At 55.0% G+C, this 16,535-nt stretch overlaps 1 protein-coding gene across 1 annotated transcript in view; it reads left to right on the top strand.

Moving 5' to 3' along the window:
- The window catches only part of LOC144724026 (alpha-1,3-mannosyl-glycoprotein 4-beta-N-acetylglucosaminyltransferase B-like), a 121,754-nt gene that overhangs the window by 75,718 nt on the left and 29,501 nt on the right, over positions 1–16,535 (top strand). Inside the window, exons 2-4 of the mRNA XM_078602850.1 lie at positions 1,748–1,888; positions 2,420–2,653; positions 6,654–6,787. Of these exons, the coding sequence (XP_078458976.1) occupies positions 1,748–1,888; positions 2,420–2,653; positions 6,654–6,787 (509 nt within the window). The remainder of the gene's footprint in view (positions 1–1,747; positions 1,889–2,419; positions 2,654–6,653; positions 6,788–16,535) is intronic.

The raw sequence follows: 16,535 nt of genomic DNA, 5'->3' as shown, positions 1-16,535 counted from the left end.
GCAGTAACAATCGGGGTGGCCGCTGCATTCGAACGACCACAACAGGTCGCGAGTGCGCTACCGCTGGGGTCGTGTCACCGCCCAGGAGCTATCTGGGGCGGGCGGAGCGAAACGTCGGACGATCTCGCCTCTCTTGCGTCCACATTGTTGTCCGACGTGCCTACGGACCTGTCGGTACGATTATCGTTAACGCAGGGCACAACATCACAGGACGGATCGGCGTGCCGTGCCCTCTCGTGGTCGTGCCTCGCGCCACGTGCGAGGCAGCCTGTGGCAGCGCATCCGGAAAAGAATCGATTCGCGACGATGCTTTTTTAAGCCTCCCGGCTGCTTGCGACGCGCTACCCGCCACAACACGAGCGCCCCGAGCTGCTGGCGCTCGCGGGAGCCTCGCGGCGAGATTCGAGGGAGATAAATAATGAACAATGGAGATGATTTCACGGTGCGGAGGACGCTGATTGAATTTGGTGAGCGGGCGGGGGGGGGGGGCGCGTGAGCCCCCTCCCCCCTCCTCTGCCCCCGTCCCGATTTATGGCTGAGCGCAGCCCCGCGGCAAATGATCGCATCTCCCGACAGCCCAATGGCGATCGCTCGCCCGCTACATTTAATTGTCAATGTGCCGCTTCGGCTAACGATTTGCGCTGCGTGGGGGGCGGGGAGGAGGGGGGGGGGGTAGATAAATTGGAAGCAATGACCGTGGGGAATGTAAAAGATTCACTCGCTCGTCGTTAACGCAAGATGAAGACAGCGGCCGCTGACATCGTAGGAACAGGTGACCCGGAAAAACAACAACAACAGTAATAAGAATGATGTTATACACGCAGGCGCTGAAGGCCAGCCAAAGCTGTACGAGGCTGAGTTGCAGGAAATATTTCTCCCACTGCCGCCAGTAAAACATTCTGTGAGGCCCTGTGTACACGTAGAGCCCTGTTGTCATGCCGCTGCTAGATGACGGCCTCCCCCCACCCACCCACGACTGTGGGTTCTAGGAGTAAAATGAAAGTCCTGTTCTGAATTAACGGAGCTTCAGGCTCATGTCAACAACAACAACAACCACCACCACCACAACCGCCGCCGTTCACCGCTGAGCTGCGGTGACTTCAGCGCGGCGCTTGAAGGCCACGTGATGTGTCCAAGGGTTACTGGCAGGAGGTCACGGGACAGGCGCCATGGGTTGACTGACTGAGATGACTGGCAGATGCACCACGGACTCGTGCCGGAAGGTGCCGTGTGTTGGCGTCGTCGCCGCAGATGACGAGGTGGCCCCCGTGTTGTTGCTAACGAGGCGGCGGCGTGTGTGTGCGTGTGTGTTCGTGTGTGTGTGTGTGTGTGCGTGTGTGTGTGTGTGTTTGTGTGTGTGTGTGTGCGTGTGTGTGTCTGCGTGCGTGTGTGTGTGTGTGTGTGCGTGCGTGTGTGTTCGTGTGTGTGTGTGCGTGTGTGTGCGTGTGTGTGTGCGTGTGTGTGTGTTCGTGTGTGTGTGTGTTCGTGTGTGTGTTCGTGTGTGCGTGCGTGTGTGTGCGTGCGTGTGTGTGCGTGCGTGTGTGTTCGTGTGTGTGTGTTCGTGTGTGTGTGTGTGTGCGCGTGTGTGTGTGTTCGTGTGTGTGTGTGCGTGTGTGTGTGTTTGTGTGTTCTTGTTGTCGTCGCCGCAGCTGACGAGGTGGCCCCCGTGTTGTTGCTAACGAGCTGGTGGCTTGTGTGTATGTGTGCGTGCGTGTGTGTGTTGTTGTTGTTGTCGCCGTCGTCGCAGATGACGAGGTGGCGGGGTACCAGCGCGAGCTGCAGTCGGTGCACGAGCGGCTGCTGCTGCTGGAGACGAAGAGTGCCCAGCGCTCGCGCGAGCTCGCCTCCGTGCTGCACGGCCTACAGCGCGGCAACCGCAGCAACGACGGTGCGACATCATCCTCCTTTTCCTCCTCCTTAGCAGGAGCAGCAGAATCATTATCAGCAGCAGAATCATTATCAGCAGCAGAATCGTCATCGGCAGAATCAACATCATTGTCAGCGGCATGAACGACCTTGTCAGCAGCAAAATCATCAGCAGCATCAGGAGCAGAATCGGCATCGGCAGCAGTAATCGCATCATTGCCATTGTCGTCATCAGCATCCAGAGTATAATTACCGGCATCATCAGCAAGAACCGCAGCAGCAACAGCATCACCATCATCTTCACCACAGCCACCACCAACCCCTCTCGCTGCCATCACCGCCATAAAAGCCACCACCGCCACCCTCGCCACCCTCGCCACTACCAAAGCCGACATGGCCACCGTCGCCTCTCTCACCAAAGTTCAAAGTTCATTTACCACCACCCTCGCCATCCTCGCCACTACCAAAGCCGACACGGCCACCGCCGCCTCTCTCACCACCCTCGCCACGCACCGCTCGGTGACCCCCGCTCCCGTGCCGCTCCGCCGTGCAGGTGCGGCGAAGCGAGAGAAGCGTGTGCCGCTGGTCGTCGACGGCGGCGGTGGCGGCGTCGTTGCCGCGGTCCCCGCCGTCAGCGGCGTCGTCGTCGGCGTCAACCGCGGCACCGCAGCTTCCCGCGAGGCGGAGGGGCCCATGGGCGGAATCTTCTACTACCTCCCTCACCTGCTGCTGCCGCCGGGCCGCGGCCTCGCGCCGGCCGTGCACCTCACGCAGGGCCGCATGGGTGGTAAGGAACCACGGGGGCCGGTGGGGGGGGGGGGGGTGTTTACTCATCCCCATAATCTACCCACACCCTCTCCCCTTTCTCGCAAGGCCCATGACATTCTTGTACGGGTTGCCCCTCGCTCCGCGCGGCTTTCGGTTTGTGAGCTCTTCGCGCTGCTGTGTACGTGGCCAAGCGTATGTTTGTCCCCAGAAATCGCGCTACACGACGCGCCTGCGCGGCTGGACGTGGCACGAGGTTGAGTGTGTGCTGTGCGCGCGTGTCCCTCGCCTGCACGACGGACACCGCGCTGCTTAAGCCGGACGGTGTGCGCCCGGCGGCAGATCGGATCTCGCCGCCCGCCACGAGCGTCCTCAACTCTCTTGCCGGGTTTTCTATTTTTCGGTCGTGAAATCTGCGAAGGGGTGTACAGCAGAAAGAGAAAGGAAGGGGGAAAAAAAACCCACGTGAAATAATCTCGACGGGATAGCACGCGACCTCATCTCGCTCCGGCTCTTGGAGAAAGTGAGATGAGCGGACGTTGAGAGACACGGAGGAGGAGGAGGAGGTCACGCGAGTTTGTGCGCACGTTGAAACGAATCTTGTTGGTAGCGGCGCACGAAGCGCAGCGAAACACGGCAACGACACAATATGCCGATGGGCCGTTTACCACAACGGTTGCCTCTCATATATTTTACTTTTAAGGTGTTCTTGGCGTGGTGTGTGTGGTGAGATGATGAAGACGGCCGGGCGTGGTGTTGGCCACCCACCCCGACTTCTGCTGTGCTGGCCATCGCATGCCAACGCAGCACTTGCTAACAACAGTCTGAAATGCTGTATGGGGGGTGGGGGGGGGGTGGTCTGACTAGGTCTATGTGTCTGTGTGTGATTTATCCACGTATGTGCATCCGTGTGAGTGATAGGGAGTGGTTTTGTTAAGTTGCTCGCTTCATCCAGCGGGCACTCGCCACCCGTCCCGATCGATGCAGTGCGGGGAGGCACGTTGACTGTGGATGGCTGCATTCAACCTGACGATGATGATGATGATGACGATGATGATGACGATGATGATGACGACAACGACGACGATGATGATATTATTGAATGATGACGATTGATGATATTATTTCATGAATGACGGTGATGATTCGGGTGATGATGACAGTATGATTTATGGTGTCGCATGTACAAGTATATAGGAGAACAGGGCTTGGGCAATTGTTAGCACCATCTCACCGCCTGGGTGTCCTTCCAGCTTGTCCGCGGTGCCTCCGTGATTGTGCGATGCAATTTGCTTAAGCGACGATGGCCATGTAAAACTAAAAATTATCGCAACGATTTAATTTGCTCTCCACTTAATGCGACTAATCACAATTGCCTAGAATAACAACAAAAATCTATAAATATACATTTATAATTTTGGACTATCGCGCTGTCACGCGACGAACATTACTCTCGGTTCAAGGGTGCGTGGGAAAGTTCTGTCCCCTAACCGTGTGAACCAGATGTCGTCTTGAAAGGATTCTCGGAGGTAGCTCTTTGGTATCCGCCGCTGTGGGTTCCCCTCTATAACACGGCAGGGCCGCACCGCCCTTGCCAGAGGCCCCCGGTGGGTGCCCAGAGTCTCCACCGCCCCACCGCAATCGGTCCGGTTCAGTCTCCCGGCGCGGCAGTGTGAACGATGGGGCAAGTGATTTAAATAACACTCCCCCTGCACCCCCCCCCCCCCAAACCTCGGGCAGCCTATGTCCACGCAAATGGATGCACCACGGTTAGTCCATCGGAAAGTGTCGTGTATGGTGGGGTAAAATGTGGGTAAATCCCACCTCTTCGTGTGGCCAGTGTGGAACAGTCGACCAGCATAACCTCCAGAGCTCCCTCGCGTGCGAAAGGCCCCTTCTGCCAGCAGTGCCGCGAGCAGACGGTTGCAGCGCTGCACCTTTACCTGTTACTCGCAGCTGGGCGGCGACGCGGTTCTGCCGCTCGTTGTCGCAGGAGGCTCACGGTTCGAATCCAGCGGCGGCCCTGGTGAATGCAGCGGTGTGGAGTTACCGCAACAATGCAAACACGTTACCGTCCGGCTTCACTCGCAAGCGGACGTCATTTGCAAGAGCAGGCCGCCGTGTGCCCGGCATCGTGTTCTCCGCACTTATAGAATAATGAAAAAAAAACCCACCCGAACAATGACTCAATTGGAATTGCACAAAGCGATCATCGCCCTCCCTCCCCGCCTGGACTGTGTACATTTTGCGGGAGCCTCCTGAAAAAAAGTGAGCAAACGAGCGCAGTTAGCAGTAGTAGTAGTGATGATGAAAGCCGAGTGCTGCGGACGCAGAGTTTGCCGACTCGCTGGTGGAGGAGAGGAGATGATGAGTGTGCGAGAGAGAGAGAGAGAACGCGTGAGACTTGTCACGGCGTCCTGGAGTCTGTAACGGTGTCTCAATTAGCGCGCCTCCCAGCCCTGATGCGCCGCCACGCTAACCCTGTCGTTGGCCTTTCTGTCGGGAGAATTTTTTTTATTCGTAGAGAAAAAACTCACGAGAAAACACTCGGTCTTGTCAATGCAGAATCGTGCGTGGATCGTTGAGCATAATAACCGAGGCTTGTCATATTTATCTTCTTTTCCGTGGCGTTTGTAACGGCAACAACGACACCAACAACAAAAAGCACCTGGGACTGATATCGTGCGTGTTTAACGTTCTAAGACATTTCCCGGCAGCATCCGGGGGTGGCTGCCGTCTGGAGCAAGTCCGCTCGTTCTACCGGGAACACGCGCCTTAGATTCGGGATAGCCGAGTGGTGAATATCTGAACAGATCCTTGGGTCTTCCGAGGTCAGCTCAGTCTGAAATGAGTTACCTGAGACGGTGTGTAGTAAACATCTCCACTGGGGAGACAAAGGCAGCCTGGCGTGGTGCTGGCCACCCGTCCCCTCGTGTGCCATGCCGGCCTTCGTCGGTGCTCGCTAACAGCACTTGCCCCAAAAGTCCGTTAAGGCTATACGGGTGATCTTTGTCTTTTGTGTGTACGTGGCGTGCGCGCGCGCGTGCGTGCGTCTGTGAATCTACACGTGTGCATACGCATGTGTTCATATGCGTGCGTATCTCGTATTTTAAATGCGATTCAACAATTCCATTCTTCACTCCCGATCTGCCAGCCTTGGCCCGGTCCTCGTTTTTGCTCTCATATTTATCACTCGCCCCTCGCCTGCATTTAAAACCCGCTCCTTTCATCCTCCGCTCGGCTCCCATCCATCCATCTCCCTCCTCTCCCCCCACCCCCTCTCTGCACGCACTCCCCCTGCCTCCTCCCCGCTCCTCCTTCTGCTCATCCCCGAGTCATTCCTCTCTTCTCACCTCACCCCTCACCTCCTCGCCACCATAAAATTCCTTCCACCATCAGCAGCAGCAGCAGCAGCAGCCACGATCAATACATTTACAACAATGGAGCGGCTAGACTGAGATGACCCGGAGAAACTATCACAATATGCACTGGAAGGACAGAGTGATGCACTTTCATTAACTATCGCCCCCTAAGAGAAAATATAATTACCGTCATCACCATCTTATCATGCCCCCTGCCCCCCCCCCCCCCCACAGTAGATCATATCTCCCCCCTCCCACGCCCCCCCCCCCGTTCCATTTGTCAGCTCCACACACGAACGGTTCACCCACCACGCCCTCCACGTGGCGCATGGTGACCTTGACGCCATGACCTTGACGCCGTGACCTTGACGCCGTGACCTTGACGCCGTGACCTTGACGCCGTGACCTTGACGCCGTGACCTTGTAGCCGCGGCCACGCGTGGGTGACGCGGAGTCCAGCGACGCTCTCGAGGGAGTGGGGAGCTGCCATACAGTGAAGTCTGTGCTCATCGCAAAAAGAAAAAAAATGTTGGAAATATTTGGTCCCACGGTGTTGGGCGTGAGGCGGGGGGGGGGCATTGTGGAGTGGTGTGTGGGATTGCACGTTGTTGTGTTGTTGTTGTGCTATTATTGTGTGGGGTGGTGTGCTGCCTGGTGCAGTGTCGGTGGTGCTGGGTGTGCCGACGGTGAGGCGCGCCGTGCAGACCTACCTGATGGACACCCTCGCGTCGCTCACCCAGGAGCTCTCGCCCAACGAAAAGAGGGACTGCCTCATCATCGTCTTCATCGCAGAGGTGCGTCCCTTGCGGGGTCCCACCACCACCCCCGCGGCACACAACACGACGACACGTGCCACGACAACAACACAACACGGAGCACACCAGTTATTACATAAAATACCAACACACACCGGTAAGTGCAGCATTCTATTATGCACCGGTCAACACACCACCCGACACACCGACTAACCACACCACACACTCACCGACCAACCACACCACACACTCACCGACCAACCACGACACCGGTAGAGCAACATGCCGTGCAGGACACGCGGTTCGCAACCCCTAATAGGTGTTCGCTAACGTGGCCTTGATGACGGATCGAGTTGTGGAACGGGGGGGGGGGGGGGTGGGCGGCCCAGGGACCCCCCCCCACTCTCCTCCTCATCCAAATCGATTAAAGCAAATAGCAACGATGACAAGGGCAAGGGCCTCCTCCTCAGGTACCCACAGCGGTGGCAGCAGCAGCAGCCGTCCGTTATGTAAATGGCGTTTACCCTCAACGTGTTTCGTTTTTTTTCACGCTTTCCAACAAAGGTGTAAAGCTGCGTTAATGCGTTGAGCTGTGTCTGTCCGTCCGCGTGTAACGAGGGGGGTCACGATCACTCTTGTGCGGATGATTGAATGAGACCGACGCTTGAGTGTAGAGTTGTGTTGCTGGTCGGGACTAACACCCCCTCCCCTCCCCCCCGCGGAGAAACCCGGCCGCATTGATCAAAGGGTTGCTGCACTAAACCTGGAGTCAAATCGGTGCTAAAAGGATTCGCCATCTCGCACAGCGGCACGCCAATGCGCGGCGTGTAACGTCATCGCGCGACGCTGCTTCACGCGTGAAGGTCAGAATTCAATGCTGCTGAGAAGAAGCCGACGTTGGCAAGCGTCGCAGAGCCCGTCGCGTTGTGCGTGGATGGAGCAGGAGTCGTGAGCACAGATGGCAGGGGGAGAGAAGGGAGTTCTAGACAGCGAGGGCAGCGCAGGAGAGAGAGTGACCTTGCCACTCAGTGTAGGATGACTGAGACATTCGACAGAGCCTTTGCTTTTGGAGCAGAGTGGAGTCGATGGGAGAGGTAGGAGAGTGCGTGGAGGGGAGTAGAGTGAGATGGGAGGGGAGAGGTAGGAGAGTGTGTGGAGGGGAGGAGAGTGAGATGAGAGGAGGGAGGTAGGAGAGTGCGTGGAGGGCAGTAGAGTGAGATGGGAGGGGAGAGGTAGGAGAGTGTGGAGTAGAGTGAGATGAGAGGGGGGAGGTAGGAGAGTGCGTGGAGGGGAGGAGTGAGATGGGAGGGGAGAGGCAGGAGAGTGCGTGTGTGTGTGTGTGGGGGGGGAAGGGAGGGAGAGAGATGAGATGCAGGCCGGGGCGAGTCCGTGGAGGGTTTTGAAGACGGCGAGTGGACAGCGGCAAGGCGGAGCGACGGTGCGGGGAGACGGGCGGTGGAGAGAGTGGATGCTCCGAGCATGCAAATGAGGCCCTGTAACACCCCACCCACCCCACCGCGATGAGTTGATGAATTGTCACGATTCGGGGCGTCACGATCCGCTTAAGAATCGATGACTCCGTGGCGCGCGTGGCATATACCGAGGCCTCACGGGATTCCCGTGAACACATCGTTCCATGCGATGTGTTCACGGTCGTCACCGTCATCATCGGCCGTGATCAAATCCGCTGCTGGATGAGGGCCCACACTGAGCCGTCGTCCATTCCCTTATTAGGGCCCTGCCATGGACGCTCCACTTGGCGCCTGCGAGCCGATTGCCACCGCTCCGTCTCCGTGGCGGTGGTCGTGCCACCGGACACCGTTAATCCGAATTTGCACGGCGCGTGACTCGCGAGCGCGTGGAACTCGAACAGATTGTTTGGTGATGACGCTGCTGCTGCTGCTGCGTCGGCAGCGGTGCACGACTCGACGCGCTCGTCAATGCGCTGTCGTCTTAAAGGGAAAACGAACGTTCACGTCAAATCGGCAAATGAGCTCCTCCTTCCCGGCGAGGTTCGTCCAAGGGGCGTTGGGGCACCGCCCCACCAAACAGCTGGTGATGAGAAAAGTATTTTCTGATAAAAAGGAAATTACTTTTCTATAAATTGCTTTGTTGTGTTTAAAATAATTTAAACGTAATGCTTCTTTCGATGCGAATTGCAGAATGAAGATAATATTTTAAGTTCGTATTGGGAACCGCTGCAACATCACAGTCTGACTTGTGCCTCGGGGAGGTCTCGGGGCGGCTGTGAAGGCATCCGAGTGAGAGATTTCCCTTTAGTCACAGCGATCAGATTTTAGTATTTTGGCCACGCCGTTTGAGACCCATTCAGGGCGATGGTGAAAAAGGCGCCCGTGGCTGTAATGAGACGATGTCACAACGCGAGGTCACGCTGGGGAAATACAGCAGCTCACGCTCTACACACTCGAGGTTTTTGGCAGAGTCAAAGGGCTTGTGTCGTGTGAACTTGAGGGTCATGGGGACAGCATTTGAGTGCTTTGTTGTTTTTGTTTCGTATTGTTTATAAAATGCCGACCGTTGGTGGATGAGACGGTTGTTATATCACTTTCACGGGAAGGCCGATAACGCGACGAGGTTTTTCATCACTAGAACACCGTCTCTTCAGAGGTCACTCACAACAGCCCCACCTCGTGGAAGTGTCACGAGTCGCCACTGCCTTCTGCATAGCACAAGCGTGAGAATGGATTTGGGCTGGGCTGGAATTCGATTCTTACTCCGGCGATTATCAGTTCGATTACCTGCCTGAATGCTCGACGTGTCCCACGGAAGGAGTGGCTTCTTGCGGTAGTAGTAGATGCATTCCAAAGAGAGGGGCGCACAACGAGAAATCGCGTAGCGTGGACCACAAGGCCACCCAACCCACAATGCACCGCACTAGGAGACAGCTGCCTGCAAATACACACACAGTACACTCGGTACACACACACAGTACACACACACAGTACACACACACAGTACACACCACAATGTTGTTCCACGTCTAACCGCATAGCCCCATGTAGAGTGAATTCAAACCGCATGGAGCAAATTTCGGATGGAAACGGTTTAGCCCCATGCATGCAACATCGCACGAACCAAACCTGCATAAAGCGAGGCAAAGCTGGCAATAGAATTATCAAGTCTGTCCGCACGTGTGCCGCTGAACGGGAGGTGATGGGCGACCTCATCGGCATCGTCTGGCACGGCACGCCGAGCGTGGCTTGTCCAGCTCCGAGTAGCCGACTGCAAAACAAAAGGAGCCGTTACAATTTTAGTCGATTCGTCTCCGCGTAATCGAACGATCGTCCCGGCTCTAGTCGATGTTACGCGACTTGGAAGTATGGTCCTGGAACTGTGGGTCCAAGAAATCTGCACTCCCCAGTCTCCCCAGCTGCCTCCCTGCCTGCCACCGTGCAGTCAATCTATGCTCGGTGACACCCTCGCGTGGAGCAGTTAATATGGTTCCAGTGACACCCACACGCAGATACAAAGACAAAGATACCCCGTATAGCCTCAGCAGACTGTTGGGACAAGTGTAAGTGAGCACCTATGAAGGCTGGCATGGCGCAAGAAGTGGTGGGTGGCCAACACCACCCGCGGCCGCCTTTGTCTCCCTCGCTGTGATGTTTACGCACCGCACCAGGTACCAATTTAGGCTGAGTTGACCTAGGGGTGGCGCAGGACCAGTTTAGATAAGTCACTGGTGTTGGCCGTGAGCGGGAATCAAACTCGGGCCACCGGGTTTGCAGCGCGGTGTGCTAACCGCGGCGTGCTAAGCGCGGCACGACCGCTCCTCAACACACACGCACACAGACAGCTGCACGCACACAAATACACGCACACGCCCGCGCACTAGATGGAATATAAATTCCGCTCGGGTTGAGCGCGGGGACGGTGTTTGTTGCGATTGAATTGACTCGAGCTCGACACTCTCCACTCGGCTCCACTCAGCACCGCAGCTAAGGGTGACTTACACGGGATCAGCATTTTCGGGCTAGGGGATAGATTTATTGGCGGGGTTGGGGCAAGAGTTAGGGGTCAATGGTAAATTCACCGCAGGAGCAGTATCTATAGGGTTGGATTTAAGGCTGGGACTAGGGGAGAGGGTTTTTGGCTGTAGGGGTGAGGCGCCGAGTTAGAGTTAGGGGCAGAATCATGGTCAGGTATTGTCTCGACAGTGAGTGCTAGGGGTAGGGGACAGCATTAGGGGTAAGAATTTAGGGCTTGTGTTTTGGCTATGAGTTATCGCCGACAATTTAGGGGCTATGACTGGGGTAGGATTTAGTGGTGAGATTTAGGGTCAGAGTTAAGGGTACAGCCGGTGTTTTCGCTACGTGCTCAGGTTAGCGCAAGGGGTATTTTTATGGCTAGCAGTTCAATTTAGAGTTACAGTTAGGGGTAAGGTTGTGGATATAAAGATGCTATGTTTACTGTCAGAGTTATGAATAGGACTAGGGTTATGGCTAGGTGCTAGGGTTAGGGTTATAGACATGAACTAATCATTGAGGTTAAATTTACGATTATGGTTCAAGCTTGGGATTTCATCAGTCTTTCAGATCAAGGTTATGATCCAAGTTCTTAATTTCTCACTAAATATTTTCCGGCTTGCTGATATAACGTAAGTAGAGGCACGTGCCTCACAGCCATAGACGTTTACCGGATGTGGTGTGTCGAAGGATGTGTGTTGAAATATTCTCCTGGTCGCCTACCTGGCTGAACCTAAGCCCCCTAGTTCCAGCCAGTGATGGGGGTTAAGGTTATAATTGCTCGGCTTAGGGTTTGAATTGGGGACAGTTGGTCTGAGGCTCAACTCGTAAGCCGTGTTCGGTACTCGTGTAAACCGACATTTCTGTTGCATTCTCCGTCATCGCGTTGCGCGCAGTTGTGCATTAAAGCAGCACGAAGATACCGCAAAGCTCTTTTGCCAATCCACTGTTGGATGAAGGCATTCCCCGCATCGTGTTGGTCACGGTGATTGCTGAACGGGTTTCACAGTGCAGGGGTCGCACAACACTGCGCTGCCACTCCCTCCGCCGCTGCCGGTAAAACATCGACAAACAACGATCACCAATAAACCCACGTCTATACAATAAAAAAGAGTTGGAGCCCTGCAGATGAGAAACAGGAGGAGAAGAGGCGTTTAATGCAGAAAACATGAAATGCTTCAAAATCGAATCGGCGCACACACAATCGCCTGCTCCCAGCGAATCCTCAGCAGTTGAAACAGTTTTTTTTCCACTTTCCTTCAGATCGCTCTTACCATTTTGGTGACCCGGGTCACTGTTGCGAATGAGATTGGTCCCCCCCCCCTCACCCTGATTAAACAAAATTCAAGTGGAAACTTCCACCCGTCGCCTGCTTGGCAACGCACAGACCCAGTCCTTGGGAGAGGGGGCGGTTCAGCACCACGGACAGCTCACGCACTCTCGGCGTTGGGCGGGCGGGGTGGTTACTGAAAGGGTGATGGGGGTTGGGTAGCATCGGCTACGCGCATCTCGTGTTGCCGAGCTGCTTGCTGCAAAATCTTTGCAGAGCTGTGACCACGCTCTTGAAGGCAAAAACCTGCGTGTTCAAGATGCGGGGTGGGTGGGTTAGGAGTTGTTAGGGGCGTCGGGGATGGTAGGCCCCCATGATAGCCGTTGTTACAATCTGACGCAATGTGTGCGTGTTTTTATTGAGCAATTATTACGCGTTCTGGGCTTCGTCTTTGTCAAATCGGCTTCAGGCGAGTGGCGGCTGCTGCCACTGTGCGACTATGTCGTCACCGGGTAGACGGAAGTGGACAGTTTTTTTGTGGTGTTGGGGCACACGCGAGCAGCACTTGCCCCAGCAGCCTGAAAGGGTTTATGCGGGGTGAGGCAGGGGGGCATTTTGCATGTTATGTGGCTCAACGGTAGTGCGTCCTGGGCTTTTTGCAGAGCTTCACGGTTCGAATCCAGTGGCCACACTCATTAGTACCGCGGGTGTGGTGAGCGTAGTCATAATACTACACAACATCGGGGCAGTCCATAAATGACGTCACGCACCTGGGGGGGGGGGGGGAGGGGTCAGACATTTGTGACGATGTGTGACGAGGGGCGGGGGTTTGAAAATGTGACGTCACATCAAAATGCGCAACTTTAAATAAATATAGACAGCACGTTCTACTTAATTAAATAGACTGTTTAATAAATGTTTTCTCCTACAACATCAGAGTGCAGCGCCACATTAAGTACGCACTACAATGACAATAGTTTAAAGCGATTTGAAGCATGTTTTATTTTTGGGAGGGCTGGGGGGCAGAGCTTTGTGACGTCATATTTGAGGGGGGGGGGGTCTGACTTTTTGTGACGCCGTGTGATGAAGGGAGGGGGGGGTCAAAAATCGTCCAAAATCGCGTGACGTCATTTATGGACGGCCCCACAAGGGTTCTCTTTATCCCGTGGGTGCATATAATTGTAAAGTACTGAAAATAATCTGATAAAGGCAATGCCCCCCCCCCAAACTCCACCCACGCTACACGCCGTCTGCTTCACTTGCAGCGCACGTGACAGATCCTGCGATGGCATTCGCAAGCGTGGAGGCCCTCGCTTCGTGCCGGCGTCGCGGCCCAAATTGGCCAAAGTCGAAAACGACGCAACAAATTACTCAACTGGGATTACGCAGCCGCAGTAGCAATAGCATTGGCAGCAGTACCAGCAGCAGTAGCAACAGCAGTAGCAGCAGTAGCAGCAGCAGTAGCAGCAGTAGCAGCAGTAGCAACATCAGTACCAGCAGCAGTAGCAGCAGCAGTAGCAACAGCAGTAGCAGCAGTACCAACAGCAGTAGCAGCAGTAGCAGCAGCAGTAGCAACAGCAGTAGCAGCAGTACCAATAGCAGCAGCAGCAATCATCGGCATCGTTGTTCGTGTCTTAAGTGTGACTCCATCTCAACACGACGATGCACAGAAACGGCGGGCACGTGAACTTTGACGGAGAGACGGGAGGCAGTCGGCCATAGGCGGAGGGAATTTAAGGAAACGTAATTGATCCCGGGCTTGTTGAGCGGTCACGCGGAGTTGCGACAGCACGGGCAGCTGGGGGAGAAGGGAGTTCCTCTAGGCTGCGTGGACAGCGGAGGAGAATAAGCATTGGGTGAAGGTTGACTGAGAGATTGAAGAGAAAGCCCTGATTGGTTGGCCTGTGCTTTACGCATGGTACATGCAACTCGACACGCAGTAGGCAATCCGAGTCGTCTTCCTCATGTTACAATGGATTATCAGGATTTTCTGGTGGACGTACAATTCAACCATTTAGTTATTTATTCTGCGGCCCTGTTTGTTTTTCGTCCGCATCATTTCCCGCCTCGTTTTCTACTGTCACGTCCCACCACGTCACCGTCAACGTTCCACGAGCGTATGATTGTTTTCGAATGATCGCAAACTTTTGCTCCTGCACGCACGCGATCCGACGCTTCGCACCACAAGCTATTTATACCGATGAACCGTTTCGTTTGTTGAGCTTCGTTGAGCCAGTTGGACAGGATTGGGCAAAGGCCTAACATTAAAACTAACAATAACATGTTTAAGAATCACAATGAATAGACCAACAGTATATATATATATATTTCTTGACTTAAAGCTTTCGTGACTGCAGGAATTAATATTCTTTGGGTAATTCGGTAAAGCCACGTAGATAGAATAATAATAAAAAATTAAACCATCACAACGTTTCGATTGCAACGTAAGCAGTCGTCATCAGGTGAACAAATATAGCGGGAGAGCTGCTATGTCATTAAAAAACATTTTAAATATAGTGCGATCGAAACGTCGTGATATATATTTTATTTTTATGTTTATATCTACGTTGCTTTTTCGAAAGACTTTAAAAAAGAATAATAATAAATAAACTTCGAATCTCATTTATGGGCCTCAAACTATCCAGGACACTGTGGTGTAATATATTTTTGACACATGATGATCCCAAGGTCAAAGTGATTTCCGGCTCGAATGAGCATTCGGGCGAGGAATTGGTGCTCACCCTCCCGTTTACATCCCTGAGCCGGTGGTGTAAATTCGACATTACTATGACGGGGGAGAGTTCTACCCATAGGACAACTGCTGCCGACTTCGCCGCAAAGTAGCACTCGTATGTATCAACCCTGAATGGGGCAGATAATGGGCTGAGTAAACCCCTCTCCCGTCCCGCCCCCCCAACCTTCCATTTGCGAGCCGGTTCCTCTTCCCGCTGAGCCGGATTCGCACCGCACAACGACGTCCATCCCAACTCGGCGCATTTAATTCAAACGCTTCCACGCGGGCGTCGGGCTGCTCGCTCCGTTCTCCCCGGAGCTGATCCCTACAAAGCCCCCCTACCCCCCCCCCACCCCTCCCGCCGCACGGCAACGTCGATCAAAGTGACCCCGAGGCCTCCCCGCGTCTCGGCGGCGTTCCGAGCGGCGCATTATCTGTCAAGGTGCGGGGAGTGGGGGGGGGGGTCTCACGTGTCGCTGCCTCTTGCACGACAGCCGGGGCCACCGGGGAGTGGTGTGGAGCAGGGTAGGGGGGGGGGGTCGTGACCCCGCGGCTCCGCAGTGAGAATAGCGGGGGCGGGGGGGGAGACGTGATGGCCCTGAGACGATGGCCACACGGAGTAGTCCACCGCTGTCACGACCACGGCACTGACCTCGCGCCTCTTACCCCCTCAGCCAGCCGATGACCTGGCCAGTACGCTGGCCGCTCTACTCGCACACAAACCCTGCCCCTAACCCTTCGCACTATAACCCCTGCTCTAGTACACTGGTCCTGACCTGCCTTGACCCTAACCCAGCCCATGAATGGTTCAACTCGGCTCGAGTTCAGCCGTAAACCTACCAACCCTAGGACCGAGCTGTTGCCTCGTCCTTCCCATAACCATGACAGCTTAAGGGGGGGGGGGGGGGGCATTTACTCTCAAAGGCCCTCCACAGATGGCTTTAAGAACCCACTTGCGGGCCAGCGGGAGAGAGAGGAGTGCACGATTAGTGGCAGGCAAGTAGAGATGTACTTCCTCCTGCACCTTCTGCGAAGTGTTACGATGCAGGGGGTGTCGTCACGAGTTAACTCGCGAACGTTTCGCATCATCCGACCCCCGCGTGCTCCATCCCCCGTCGGGTTCCGTCTCCGTTGGTTAGGTTACAACATTCGGCACAACGCGAGCGAGCTCGTCGATTGCATGCCGTTTGTGAAAGAGATGAACGGTCTCCATCGTGAGCGTTGGGGACCGATTTCGATCGATGCCTCGTGGGAGCGCTCGTGGACGGGGGGGGGGGGGGTGCGGGGTACGGGCCATTGGGGTCGGTGTGGTGGTTGGCGAGCTCACGCCAAGTCGAGACGACGACGACGTGAGTGGTTGTCAACACGACGCGTATTCCCAGTCAGTTTTGTGTACAAAGGAGAAAACAAAAACTCATTTCGTTGAAACCATCCGTGCGGACCTTTTGCATTCTATAACCTCGTATCGGGACGTTTGCTAAGCTTCCTCGGACATGGAGCCAAATTCCCACTGAAGATGAATTTTGCCAAACATTCCAATGCCGCAGGGCAGGACCCTCCTGCCTGAGACTCTGCGAGGCTTTTCCTGGTAAATAAATGACATCCGAGTGTTTATTTATTTATTATTTATACGACGAATAATCTCGGGATGCTGCGTGTGAGTGTGGGTCGCTTGAAAATAATTGGTGCCATTAATGTCCCGGCTGTCAAGGTCCCGGAGAGTGTGCAGGGATGAGCGTGTGTGTGTTAAGGCATCGTGCAAACACGTACACACAATCCAAAGATCCCCCGTGTAGC

Source organism: Lampetra planeri, chromosome 19 (genome assembly GCF_965212315.1).
Source record: "Lampetra planeri chromosome 19, kcLamPlan1.2.h2, whole genome shotgun sequence".
NCBI classification, from domain to species: Eukaryota; Metazoa; Chordata; class Hyperoartia; order Petromyzontiformes; family Petromyzontidae; genus Lampetra; species Lampetra planeri.
The sequence above is the reverse complement of the archived record's forward strand: the minus strand, read 5'-3'. Positions and strand labels throughout refer to the sequence as shown.